The 14,860-nt window shown below is 39.7% G+C and overlaps 1 protein-coding gene across 1 annotated transcript in view; it reads left to right on the top strand.

Moving 5' to 3' along the window:
- The first annotated feature begins 428 nt into the window (after positions 1-428).
- IL4R (interleukin 4 receptor) overlaps positions 429-14,860 on the top strand; it is a 40,259-nt gene continuing 25,827 nt past the window's right edge. Inside the window, exons 1-5 of the mRNA XM_063430420.1 lie at positions 429-487; positions 4,948-5,051; positions 8,559-8,700; positions 13,392-13,561; positions 14,197-14,348. Coding sequence (XP_063286490.1) covers positions 4,970-5,051; positions 8,559-8,700; positions 13,392-13,561; positions 14,197-14,348 — 546 coding nt within the window. The 5' untranslated portion in view covers positions 429-487; positions 4,948-4,969. The remainder of the gene's footprint in view (positions 488-4,947; positions 5,052-8,558; positions 8,701-13,391; positions 13,562-14,196; positions 14,349-14,860) is intronic.

The following is a 14,860-nucleotide window of genomic DNA, read 5'->3' as shown; positions in this document are numbered from 1 at the left end:
ATTGTGACTGTCCTGCCGAAAGTTGAGAAGCATGGAAAATTGTGTGTGTGTTGGGGGGGAGGGAAAGGGGGAATGCATCTATGTTGCCAAAAATCCTTGCATTACCTCTGATTTTAAAACAATGTGCTATAAAACAGTCTATCAATTAATCAATCAGCCCTTAAATTTTCCACTTGAGGTCACAGATACTCTAAGTGTTCTAGAAACTGACAATGTGTTTCATGTTCATTTTTATAGTGCATTTAATGTGTGTTAATTTCCTGACACACGAATGATTAGGGAACTGATATGTATATAACAAAAGTATTGGCTAACACTACCTAGACAAAGAAAGAAGCACATTTAGTGGGCAGGGCTTCAGTTACTTAGAAAGCGAAGAGAAACTATTTGCAGGCAGATCATTTAACAGAATTTGCCAAGGGATTTAGAAACAAACAGCTAGCACGCAACGCAACAAAACAAGATTTAAAGAGATACATGCCACAACGTAAGTTTTCTACATTTATTTTTCATCTTTAAAGGTCAATTAAAAGAAGGGGGGTTGTTTAAAATATGTTTTTTTTTTTTTTTTTAAAGATTTACTGTGTAGTGGTGTCTCACTGCCTTTTTAAAATCACAAAATGCAATTATAAAAACTACTTCTATAAAACACACTTCCTGATGGGGTACAAAGAAACAACTACTCCCACAATGGGAGAATGCAGGAGTACAGGACAGGTCCAAAGAAAATCCTTGATGGAAAATCATATTTCAGGAAAGGGTTTTAACTTTTATATATTTAGATAGTGTGTCTTGTTGTGTATATGTATATTTTGTATAAACATACAGCAATGTGACCAGGTCGAGATAAATTATGTAATTGTAACATTCACAGCACTTCTCATTAGGATGTACAAGAAGGATTATTTTCAAGTGCATATATTTATTGAATAATCATACATAATTTGTTTAATTGACACATTAAAACAACAGAACTACTTTAATTTATAGGAAAATTACTAAATTAAGTTTAACTTAAATATTCAATAAAATTTGTGGATCTTTAACTTCATATAGCTAACTCTAAATTGATGCAAAGGAGCAGATAGACAGTATCATGAGAAGAGATCATACCAGATGACTCTACGCTAGTTACTAATGGGCCGGTGCAAGGACTTTTGGCAAGACAGGTGAAGATTACACCCTGTTCCAAATTATTACGCAAATTCTATTTGAGCGTCACAAAGATGACATATTTTGCTTTTCAGTTTAACTCATGGATGGCATTGTGTCTCAGGGCTCTTTTGATCACTGAAAACAATCTCGGACACCTGTGATAATTAGATTGCCAGGTGAGCCCAATTTAAGGAAAAACTACTAAAGGAAGGTGTTCCACATTATTAAGCAGAGCACCATTTTCATGCAATATGGGGAAGAAAAAGGATCTCTCTGCTGCCGAAAAGAGTGAAATAATTCAATGCCTTGGACGAGGTATGAAAACATTAGATATTTCACGAAAACTTAAGAGTGATCATCGCACTATTAAGAGATTTTTGGCTGATTCAGAGCACAGATGGGTTCGTGCAGATAAAGGCACATTGAGGAAGATTTCTACCAGATCCATGCATCGGATCAAGAGAGCAGCTGCTAAAATACCATGACATAGCAGCAAACAGATATGTGAAGCTGCTGGTGCCTCTGGAGTCCCACGGACATCAAGGTGTAGTGTCCTTCAGAGTCTTGCAACTGTGCATAAACCTTCTATTCGGCCACCACTAACCAATGCTCACAAGCAGAAACGGCTGCATTGGGCAGAAAAATACATGAAGACTAATTTTCAAACAGTCCTGTTCACTGATGAGTGCCGTGCAACCCTGGATGGTCCAGATGGATGGAGTAGTGGATGGTTGGTGGAGGGCCACCCTGTTCCAACAAGGCTGCGACGTCAGCAAGGCGGTGGTGGTCATGTTTTGGTCCGGAATCATGGGAAGAGAGCTGGTCGGACCCTTTAGGGTCCCCGAAGGTGTAAAGATGACCTCTGCAAAGTATGTGGAGTTTCTGACTGGCCACTTTCTTCCTTGGTACAGAAGGAAGAACAATGCTTTCAGTAATAAAATCATCTTCATGATAAACAATGCACCATCTCATGCTGCAAAGAATACCTCTGCATCAATGGCTGCTATGGGGATAAAAGGAGAGAAAGTCATGGTGTGGCCTCCCTCCTCCCCTAACCTCAATCCTATTGAGAACCTTTGGAGAATCCTCAAGCAAAAGATATATGAGGGTGGGAGGCAGTTTACATCCAAACTGCAGCTCTGGGAGGCTATTCTGAGATCTTGCAAACAAATTCAAGCAGAAACTGTCCAAAAACTCACAAGTTCAAAGGGACACTATAGTCACCTGAACAACTTTAGCTTAATGAAGCAGTTTTGGTGTATAGAACATGCCCCTGCAGCCTCACTGCTCATTCCTCTGCCATTTAGGAGTTAAATCCCTTTGTTTATGAACCCTAGTCACACCTCCCTGCATGTGACTTGCACAGCCTTCCATAAACACTTCCTGTAAAGAGAGCCCTATTTAGGCTTTCTTTATTGCAAGTTCTGTTTAATTAAGATTTTCTTATCCCCTGCTATGTTAATAGCTTGCTAGACCCTGCAAGAGCCTCCTGTATGTGATTAAAGTTCAATTTAGAGATTGAGATACAATTATTTAAGGTAAATTACATCTGTTTGAAAGTGAAACCAGTTTTTTTTTCATGCAGGCTCTGTCAATCATAGCCAGGGGAGGTGTGGCTAGGGCTGCAAAAACAGAAACAAAGTGATTTAACTCCTAAATGACAGTGAATTGAGCAATGAAATTGCAGGGGAATGATCTATACACTAAAACGGCTTTATTTAGCTAAAGTAATTTAGGTGACTATAGTGTTCCTTCAATGGATGCAAGACTTGTGAAGCTGCTATCAAATAAGGGGTCCTATGTTAAAATGTAACGTGACATGTTAAAATGTCTAAAAAGTTAAAATGTTGTTATAAGTTTGTTTGAAATAGCTTTTGGTTTCAGTAAATATGCTGCAAACACAACAAATGACAATTTTCAGTTGTTTACAACCTATAAAGTGTTTTGAAACTTACTGTGTGTAATAATTTGGAACAGTGCATTGTAAGTTTTTTATGTTTAAAAAAAAATGCTGTTATCATTAGGAGGTTTGTTCAAATTTGAATTGTACTCTTAATAGTTGATAACATGAGAATTATGCTGACTGTTATTTACATCAATTATTTAGGTAAATGAGAAATATAATTTGCATAATAATTTGGAACAGGGTGTGTATATATATATATATATATATATATATATATACATACATACATGCATATACACGCAGTGTGTGTTTGTGCTTTAGGGTGCGCACCCCAATGAATATGCATAGGTATTTGGGCTAGTGCACAGGTAACTTTTTTCTTTGCTTGTTTTTGTATGTATTGTAGTTGATGTGTGCTATGGTCGTCCCTGCTGCCCAGGAGTAGTGGGAGTTTGAGCGCAGGACTTATTTTTGAGCCTGGTCTAAAAACCAAATACCATACCCAGACACGTTTAGGACTAGCTGGATACTTGGATTGAGAGTCAGCCTCAGTTTAGAAGAACATATAACAAGAGCAATCAGGTTAAACAAACATGTCGAGGAGCGTGATAAAGACACATTTAGTTGCAGACAAGATGCTGAACATGTTAAGTACTGACTAGGTATAAATGATAAATGGTTATGTGATAAACAATTTTCCTTTCACAACCTAGACCAATAGAGGACTGAACTAGCTGAACAAGTAAATGAGCTAAGTCTAAATGGAATGACAATAGAAGAAAGATAGAAAAGACAAGGCTAAACCAACACATTGCTGCAAACTTAAAGGAACACTACAAGTCCCATAGCAAAGCACACTGTGGTGGTTACAGTGTTTGGAGTGTTCCTTTAAGATGTGCCAAGGTCCCACCCAACCAGCCAGACATTCAGATAAGAGCAGAAGATGGTCCACAAGTCTCCCTCTCTCTCTCTCTAAAAAAAAAAATAAAATCAGTTTTATTGTTTCTTTACATCAACAATGTTTCAGCACTTCACAAGCCTTCATCAAGCCATAAACTATCATTTCTTTGTGATTTACAAAATTGAAAGAATGAAAAAAAAATAAGATTTTTTTTGTTTCTTTCTAAGTACTCTGTTTGCTTCTCCAACAGACTCCTAACCTATGTATGTATTTCTTTTATTTTAAATAATTCTTGCGTCTTTCACCTAAACCCAAATAGAAAACAAATTAACCTGTTTTTTTTCATGTGATCTATTATTTTGATGGAAATGTAGATTTTGACTAAAACAAAGACAATTTGTGTTTATTCACAGTGAATTGTTATCCTAAATGAGGAAGTTGGAAACATTCTCCAGATTAACAATATTTTTTTTAAATTAGACTTGTGTACTTCATTTTAGTACAAATCGAATTTCGTCCTGATTTTGGCCGATTTGGCCAAATTCGGAAGTGTCTGAAATTCTGAATCATCGCAGTAGAAAAAAGTAATGAAATTAACGGATCTGAAAGAAAATCGAATTGATTTGTTTATGATCTATTCATTTTGATAAGGATATAAAATTAGGGAATTATCTAATAAACAACTACAACTGCAAAACTAAGTAAAGAACTTTTCTTAATTTTGATCTTTGAACAGCTTAGCAGATGACTCCCTAAATTGGTGCTTTGTGATTACCACCTTCATTCACTCCCCATAGGGGGTAATGGGCATTGGAATTTCAGAAATTAATCATTTTTAAGCATTTTTTCCCCATGCACACCTCTAGAGTAAATGTTAAAATATCGCTGTAATGACAACTCAGTGTTTAATAAATAATAAAATAGGATCACTCTTTATCCACCCAAAAGAACGATTGTTGTTAAATACATTGGTTCTGATCCACAGACCTCATTATATATCGAACAAAATGGCAAGAATGAAGTGTTTGCTGACTGTGGGAAGGATACGTTTTCTATGTCTCCTCGTCTTGTCATGCACACATTGTCAAGGTACGTCTTGCGTTACATATTAGGTTTGTTTGAAAACACAGGTTAATCCCTCCACTATCTGGACTACGAGGAGGTTAGCTGGTGGCAAGGATTTAAGGTGGTAGTGGGTAAAGTAAGCTTAAAAAGGGCCTGGCGGGAGTACCAAGGTGACAACACAGCAAATTCCACTTTGGAGATTAAATCAGCACTGGAAACATGTTTATTGTATTTTTTAAGTATATAGTTGACATATGCCCAATAAAAACATGCATGAGTTTAATTATGCATTTTTCATTGGGGTATATTAATAAAAAAAAACAGCTTGCAAAGCTGCAGATCTGCTGTCTGTAGCTTTTGCAAACCTTCCCCTTTTCCTCAGCAAAGGCTTTCTGTGGCTGTCCAATCACAGACTGCGCAATGCAGCTCAATGAGAAGTCTTTGCAAGGCAGGAATTCTGGGAAATTGCTGCCTCTTGAGTTTAGCTCCACTGAGCCAACCAAACCAGGAAGTAGCAGGACTAGTAGTCTGATTGACAGCCGGAGGGGTGTAACAAGGTTCATTTATAAAAGTACCAATTTCTATCGAAATCTGCACTTTTTGTAAAATGAGAAATTGGACACACCCATAACATTGCCATTAAGTGATTTAATTATTTTTTTGCTTCTTTAAGTAAAATACAGCTACAACGTGAGTAACTTTCACAATGATGTCATTAAGAAGTAAAAGTCATTATTTAATTTATTGAAGTGAAATGTGGATAGTAATCTGCTTTGCGTGATCCAGCTTAGTATCTTTTTACAATTGATATACCACCCAGTATGTCAGTTTTTCTCCTGTTTCAACACTTCTATAAAAAATGTTTGAGATGTTATTACTGCTCCCCTTTGCATTCGCCTATCTATCTGTTATGTGTCACCCAAAAACTGTCTCCTGGGAAACTAATATAAAAAAGCTTAGAAATACAAAAGCTGAGCTTTCAGTTATTGAAAATGTTAAAATATATATATATATATGTAGTAGTGATGTCCCGAACGGTTCGCTGGCGAATAGTTCCTGGCGAACATAGCTTGTTCGCCACAGATGGCGAACATATGCGATGTTCGGTCCGCCCCCTATTGTCATCATTGAGTAAACTTTGACCCTGTACCTCACAGTCAGCAGACACATTCCAGCCAATCAGCAGCAGACCCTCCCTCCCAGACCCTCCCACCTCCTAGACAGCATACAATTTAGATTAATTCTGAAGCTGCATTCTTTTTTTTGTATTTTTTTTTGTGTTTGTGTTTATTATACATTATCCTCCATAGCCAGTAACCTGTGTTTACTATACATTATCCCTCCCATAGTCAGTAACCTGTGTTTACTATACATTATCCTCCCATAGCCAGTAACCTGTGTTTATTATACATTATCCTCCCATAGCCAGTAACCTGAGTGTAATACAGAGATACTGTGTGTAATACAGAGATACTGTGTGTAATACAGGGATACAGTGTGTAATATAGAGATACTGAGTGTAATACAGGGATACAGTGTGTAATACAGGGATACTGAGTGTAATACAGGGATACTGTGTGTAATACAGAGATACAGTGTGTAATACAAGGACTATTGGAGAGGGGCAGTAAATGTAATATTAAGGGAGGAAGACATGGAGAGGGGGGCAGTAAATGTAATATAATAGAATTAAGGTAGGAAGACATGGAGAGGGGGGCAGTAAATGTAATATAATAGAATTAATGGAGGAAGACATGGAGAGGGACATGGCACTAAAATACTGTGTCCACTCCGGGCAGCAGCCAGCTGACCCGTGTGAGTCAGGCTGGGGCTGCCGGGAGTGGACAAGGGGGAGATATGTGGCGGGACATCGCAACTAAGTGCCATGTCCCCTGAGTATTCAGAGGTTTGTTTTTTTTATTTTGTGTCTCCAATATGTACTGTGATGGTTTTCCCTTGTGTATGTCTTGCTATTACTGCATTGCAGAACATTTAAAAGTTGACAGTTGACAGTTAACTCCTGGAGCCGTGAATAAAAATTGTCAGTTGACTCCCAGGCTATGTGTCTTGTGGTCCTTGGGAATGGGAATTATGCTCTGTGTGTCCTGCCTTCCGTATGATGAATCCTGAGTACCAGCGGAGAGCCCTTGGATTAACCCCTGCCGCTCCGCTACAAGGCTCCCATTGGCCCACGTCATTCCAGCACCCCCACACATGAACGTTTTGGGGGCGTAGGCATGACGTGGGCCAATCACTGGTGTAACAGTAGTGTACATTAAGAAAAAAAACTAGAAATTTGACTGAAATAATAGCAGTCAGTTTCCTTCACACGTGTGCGTTTCAGGGCCTGCCAGGGCACAGTGTCACACCAGTGCAACTCATATCTGGTGTAACAGTAGTGAACATTTAAAAAAAAAAAATACAGGAGACTTGTTGTCACCTTTCGGGGACCCTTGGTGTTGTACGTGGCTGGGTGGAGGAAGAGACCTTCAATGACATCAGTGAGGACAAGGAACGGAACATGGCTAGCTTGGTATCCAACCTTGTGCAAATGGGGAGTTTGCGGTTGTGCAAATGGACTATTTGCGGTTGTTTGCGGTGCGTTAAACGGGGAGTTTGGTCTGTCACTGTGAAGCGGCGTAACCCTAACACTACCTGATCGAAAAAGCACATTAAAAAGCACATTATTCCAAACAATTTAGGAATTTTAGGTGATTTATGCCCTTTATGGATTAAAACCAGACTCTGCATCAACTATGTAATTTTCCATGGGAGTTTTGCCATGGATCCCCCTCCGGCATGCCACAGTCCAGGTGTTAGTCCCCTTGAAACAACATTTCCATCACTATTGTAGCCAGAAAGAGTCCCTGTGGGTTTTAAAATTCGCCTGCCTATTGAAGTCTATGGCGGTTCGCGCGGTTCGCCCATTCGCGAACATTTGCGGAAATTCGCGTTCGCCGTTCGCGAACCGAAAATTTTATGTTCGCAACATCACTAATAAGTAGAGATTGTAGCCGTATTAGTTCAGTGATGTAGCTGTAAAAAACAGATGAAATGTGTATCTTGTAATACCTTTTTTATTGGACTAACAGAATTTTGTAATGACAAACTTTCGGGAGAACCTCCCTTTCTCAAGTATAAAGCATTTCTGAGTAAGACGACACATAGAATTCAAAGTTGAGTTGTGATACAGGGTCAAAGCAACATGAGTGCAGATAAGACACAGGTTTGTTAGAATGCAAGAATGGTGTCTATTTTCTTTACTATTTTCAACTTATTTTGCTATACTTTCTCTCCATACTTTGAGGCTAAGTCAAGACAACAGGAACAAATCCATCAACTATATCACAAAGAGGGACGACAGAAAATATTATGAAAAAAAAGTAATTTGCTGTAACTGCTATTAGTATGTACAAGAGCTAATAGTAAAAGAAAATCATTATTTTTTTTATTTCATCTCTCGGCAACCTTGATGATGTAGATAAATATGTTGATGATGTTCTGCTTGTAATTAATTTGTTTCTCATCCAGAACTTCATGTCACCAACTTGAAGTGTTTCAATGACTATGAATCTGAAATGTACTGTTTTTTGGAAGTAAGTGATCCAATAATAAGTTGCAGTAGTAATTTCCTGCTGGACTACACCTTCGAACCTCCTGATTTGGACAGCAAGTGAGTATCAGGTCTTTGAAATCTTGTAATATAAAACAGGTGGCAAAATAGTGTATTTAAAGGGCTACAAAGAAAATAGTGACATATGCCTTGTAAAAAAAACCTGTGAGGGTTATTGCTGTGACGGAGCTCCCGTACTCCGACCGAGTACCTCTGCCCAGGCCACTTCCTAGCTGCTTGCAGGGACCCTGGAACGCTTCAGCCCCAGCCTGGTCCTACCGACAAGGCTGCAGCTCTCCTTCCAGGCAGGTATCGCCCCCTCTGCCTATTCTGCCGCAGCCCTCCTTCCAGGCAGGGATCTTCCCTTCTACCTATTTATCTACAGCCCTCCTTCCAGGCAGGGATCGTCCCTTCTGCCTATTTATCTGCAGCTTTTCTTACAGGCAGGTATTGTCCCCTCTGCCTATTTCTCTTGGAATACTTAAGGGCTCTCAGGCCTAGCTCTCTTGATCCCAGGGCTAGAGGGATCCTGCAACCAGGTTCCGAAGATTCTGTCCCTGGGATTACTACAAATCCACCCAGGAAAAAAGTCCCACAAGATACTAATATAAAAAGCTTTATTTTTCTTAAGAATAGCCCATATGTTCATTACATTAGATTACTGTGACAACTCAATAACAGTACAAGCAGTCAAATCACATTAGACAACATACAGGAACTTATAATAACATAATTACATATTTATAAAGGGGTGGGAAAGAGGATAATTAACAAAAATATCTCTACTACCTGCAGAATTAGCAATATGCAAATCTACCCTAATATTCAAACTGGCAAGCCTTGCTATTCAGGTAGTGAATATAGCTGTTGCTAGATCCTTGCAACCAACAGGTGGTGCTGTACGGGCTCAACAGCCAAATCTACAATATTGATTGCAAGCATTAGCAATACAAGAGAGCACAGTAACATTTAACCCCAAACAACCACATTACACACACACCCTGTATCCAATGGACACAGGGTGACTTAAACATAGGAATCAACCAGATACCTAACTGAATTGTCCATCTTAAGCTCTGGGTGATGGTGGCTACAATGAGTGGCAATAGTCCTGAAGATGTCCTGAACTATTCGCTGGCAAATAGTTCCCGGCGAACATAGTATGTTCGCGTTCGCCACCGCGTACGAACACATGCGATGTTCGATCCGCCCCTATTCGTCTTCATTGAGTAAACAATAAGGGGGGACCTACTGTCCTCCCTCCGGCCCTCACCCCTGCATGGTGGGTGTGGGCCATAAATCACAATGGGGGGACCTACTGTCCTCCCCTCCGCTCCCACCCATGAGCGTTGGGTGGGGGCCATAAAAATAATGAGGGGGGGACCTACTGTCCTCCCCCATCCGCCCCCACCCCTGCGCGGTGGGCAGGGGCCATAAATCACAATGGGGGGACCTACTGTCCCACCCCCAGTCCCCACCCCTGAGCGGTGGGTGGGGGCCCTAAAAAAACAATAAGGGGGGACCTACTGTCCCCCCCCAGCCCCTACCCCTGAGCGGTGGGTGGGGGCCCTAAAAAAACAATAGGGGGGACCTAATGTCCCCCCCAGCCCCCACCCCTGAGCGGTGGGTGGTGGCCCTAAATACTAATAAGTACCCTAGTCACCCCCTCCCCCCCCAAAAAAATTATCCCCTACCTACCCCCCTCACCCTAAAAATAATGAGGGGGGGACCTTTACCTAAGAACCTGTAAAAAAAAAATTAGAATAAAACAATTTACCATTCGATGTTTTCTTTCTTCTAAAATCTTTTTTCAGCCCCAAAAAAGGCCAAATAAAAAACCATAATAACCAACGCAATAAAAAAAAAAAAACGACCGCAAAAAAAATAATCCATCTTCACCCATGGAGGGCTCCGCGCAGACTGAGCTCTGCAGGGCGGGGGAAGGCTTATCAAGCCTTGCCACGCCCTGCAATTAGGCTAAGAACACTGTGATTGGCTGGTTTAAGCCAATCAGAGTGCTCTTTGTCATTTTACACAGCGTGGGGAAATTCCAAATAACTTTCCCACGCTGTGTAAAATGAGAGAGAGCACTCTGATTGGTGGGCTTGAAATCCATCCATCACAGTGCTCTGTGTCATTCCAAAGAACTTTCCCACGCTGTTTAAAATGACACTGTGTCATTTTACACAGCGTGGGAAAGTTCTTTGGAATTTCCCCACGCTGTGTAAAATGACAAAGAGCACTCTGATTGGCTTAAACCAGCTAATCAGAGCGTTCCTAGCCTAATTGCAGGGCGTGGCAAGGCTTTATGAGCCTTCCCCCGCCCTGCAGAGCTCAGTCTGCGTGGAGCCCTCCATGGGTCAAGATGGATTTTTTTATTTTGCCCTCGTTTTTTTTTTTTTTAATTGTGTCAGTTATTATGGTTTTTTATTTGGCCTTTTTTGGGGCTGAAAAAAGAAGATTTTAGAAGAAAGAAACCATCGAATGGTAAGTTGTTTTTTTCTAATTTTTTTTACATGTTTTTAGTAAAACTTACCCCACATTATTTTAAGGGTGAGGGGGGTAGGTAGGGGGATACTTTATTTTTTTGGGGGGGGAGGGGGGACTAGGGTACTAGGGGGGACCATTTGTATTTAGGGCCCCCACCTGCCGCTCAGGGGTGGGGGCTAGGGGGGAGGACATTAGGTCCCCCCCCTTATTAGTATTTAGGGCCCCCACCCACTGCTCAGGGGTGGGGGCCAGGGGGGGCCAGTAGGTCCCCCCTTATTGTTTTTTTAGGGCCCCCACCCGCCGCCCAGGGGTGGGGGCCGGAGAGGGGGAGGACAGTAGGTCCCCCCTCATTATCTTTATGGCCCCCACCCGCTGCCCAAGGGTGGGGGCCAGGGGGGAGGACAGTAGGTCCCCCCCCTCATTATCATTATGGCCCCCACCCGCCACACAGGGGTGGGAGCCTGGGGGGGAGGACAGTAGGATTCCCCCCCTCATTATCTTTATGGCCCCCACCCGCCGCCCAGGTGTGGGGCCGGGGGGGGGAGAGTAGATCCCCCCCCCCCCTTCAATCACTATTGTGGCCAGAAAGAGTCCCTGTGGGTTTTAAAATTCGCCTGCCTATTGAAATCTATGGCGGTTCGCCCGGTTCGCCCGGTTCGCGAACATTTGCGGAAATTCGCGTTCGCTGTTCGCAAACCGAAAATTTTATGTTCGCAACATCACTAGTGGCAATTATTATTATTATTATTATTATTATAGTGGTGCACAATGATGTGTAGAAGCATCAGTCCTATCCCCCATCCTGTCACCAGGAGGAACTGTTAATACCCCTGACACCATCACACCAGTGTTAATTTTGGCAGCACATTTCAATTAGTTTTAGTCATAGTCTTTTGACTAAAAAGCCATGTTAGTTTTCGTCATATTTTGCCCTTTCCCCAGCCCCTCTGTGTCTCTTTGTGTCCTACCAGCCCCATTAGGTGTCTCTCTCCCAAGTCCTGGTCTGCCTCCTTTTGCCCCTTTAACAGCCCCTCTGTGCAGTGTTAATTCTAGCGGCAAATTTCAATATAGTTTTAGTCATAGTCTTTTAATTAAAACGACATTTTAGTTTTAGTCGTATTTTAGTCATCTGAATTGTTTTCGTTTTAGTCGACTAAATCTCGACAATTTTACTAAGATTGTTAGTTGACAAAATTAACACTGCATCCTGCACATCCCAAAGTAAAGATATTGAATGAGGTTTGGGTTGTAAGGATCTGACTTATATTACATCATTTAGTTAATGTTTACAGATATGGTTATAATGTATTAAGAAAGTGTACGAAAGTATAAAACAAAAAAAAAGTATTATCCCCTGAACATTAGCTAAATTGGTAGCAACAATCAGTGCTTCACCATACAAATATACCGTGAACACTTTATAAACACATGATAAACATCCATTTAAATGGCTTGAGCATTTTTTGGGGTTGTTGTATCGAGATACACTAAACAATAGATTAATAACGATCTTAGTACTATTTTACAAGGAATGAAGTCTTTCTACTTGCTTCACTTGTTTTGTATATGTATACACAAATATGGGATTTAGCTCAGTCACTATAAAAAATAAATGTAATAAAGCTAAAAACAATAAATGGTAAAATATAAATATATTTAAAGCTAAAAACAATAAATGGTAAAATATAAATATATTTAAAGATAAAAAACAATAAATGGTAAAATATAAATATATTTATATTTTACCATTTATTGTTTTTATCTTTAAATATATTTATATTTGACCATTTATTGTTTTTATCTGTGTTACCAGTGGAGGCTTATTAATGCCCAAATAATTTTTCATTTGTTCCTGACTTCATCTTTTGAGATTCCTGTTCCTTGAATGGTTACTAATTCCAGCCGAGGCAGGAGAGTGGATCATTATAGCCCTTTGGAGGTCCTCACGGTGCTGATTAATCTTACATCTTGTGAGTGTAATCATTAACAACTGCATTCACTTTGTATTACAATACATCACTATGTGCTGTTTCATTTCTTTTTTATAGTGACTGAACTGTATCCCATATTTGTGTATACATATATTTATATATATTTGTCTATAAAGGAGCGCTCTTGGGAAGCTATACAATATTAAGTGAAGTACTTGTGTTAATATCACACTCAATACTTATTTGATGTAGGGGTGTGTTATACCTCATTTGTTTGTATGTATGTGTATCCCTTAAACATTTATCAAAAATGCTTCCTTTGGATTCCAGTGATTTACCGTGTGTCCCCAAAAACATGCCATTGGATGGAATCAGTTTGGCTGCTAAATGTATCTGCCATATTAATGTCTCTGATATTGTAGCTGCTTTGGTCTACACAGTAGAGGTTAAGTCAAATGGGAAATCTCTTAAGAATTCAACTGCCCGTCTTTCACAAACAGGTAACACTCAGATTTTACTTTACCTAAACTGCTGTTATCTGGCCAACTGCTGCTCAACCTAACTTACCTGCTGCTATGATTGCTCTGTGTGAACCTCTAGCTGCAAGCAAGCTAAGTAGATGGATGCTCAGCCAGACAAAACAAAATAAAAAAGAAATTCTAAAAAAATTAATACACACCCTTTAAAACATTTTTTTATTATTTCATTAAATGTAAAACACTTAAAAAAAAAATAAGGAGTGAAATATTGATGATAATTGTCCTTTAAAATTAAACTGGTCTGCTGGAGCAAATCATGGTCAGGTCCATCCAGAACGTGAGACCTCCTCAGTTGAGTTGAGTAGCTGCCACAATTGAACTGCAGACAGGAGAAAAGGGACAGTAGTTGAACAGTATAGGATGACAGAATCTTCTAAAATTATTAAAACTATTTTAGTAAAATGACCAGAACAAAGAATAGACTTTTTTACAAAGTTTTATACAATGGTATGTTTCTTTCGTCTGAAGACAAAGCCACCATTAATTTCTCTAAACATTATATAATTTGACTCAACATTATTCTGTAATAATGGACTTGCTGCCTCATCACTGTAATAATTACACAGTTACATTTTTCTTTTATATACTCTTCATAGTGAAACCAAGAGCTCCTACCAATGTGACTGTTGATCTCAGTGAATTAGACACTGTAATTATATGGTGGGACCCTGGATATTCAGAGGAAAACTACCTGTACAATATGCTGTACTTCTCTATTCAAATAACCTGCAAGAGTGATCCAACACAGGTAAATGTGTGTACACTTGTTTAACTCATTATGCAATAATTTTTCAATGGAGACATGATAACTATTTTAATAGCTTACAGAAACACACAGAGAATGGGAATAAAGGTGACAACTTGCCTTATGGATAGTTAGATTCCCAAAAATATCACAGATGGGTTATAGCTCACTTGTGCCTGAAGTTAAACTATTAAATATAAACCCTCAACATCGAAAGACAGTATTGAGACAGTAAGAGATACAGGATTAGTCAAAAACCCCAAACCTCAATATATGTGGACAATAGTCTGGAAATATATAGAGGCACGACATGGGAGTAAGTTAACAGTCTAGCATTGTGTAATGTCAGCTCACGGGACAGCCAAATTATGTTCATATGTCACTGTGGCTCGGCAAAATTTCAAAAACCAAATCAAGAGAACAAAAGAAGAGGGTGTGAAAAAGGGTCAATCCGTGTGCTGCAAAATATATTGAATATATAATATTATGTATATATTTTACAGTACGCTGATGGG

Source organism: Pelobates fuscus, chromosome 8 (assembly GCF_036172605.1).
Source record: "Pelobates fuscus isolate aPelFus1 chromosome 8, aPelFus1.pri, whole genome shotgun sequence".
Classification (NCBI taxonomy): domain Eukaryota; kingdom Metazoa; phylum Chordata; class Amphibia; order Anura; family Pelobatidae; genus Pelobates; species Pelobates fuscus.
The sequence above is the reverse complement of the archived record's forward strand: the minus strand, read 5'-3'. Positions and strand labels throughout refer to the sequence as shown.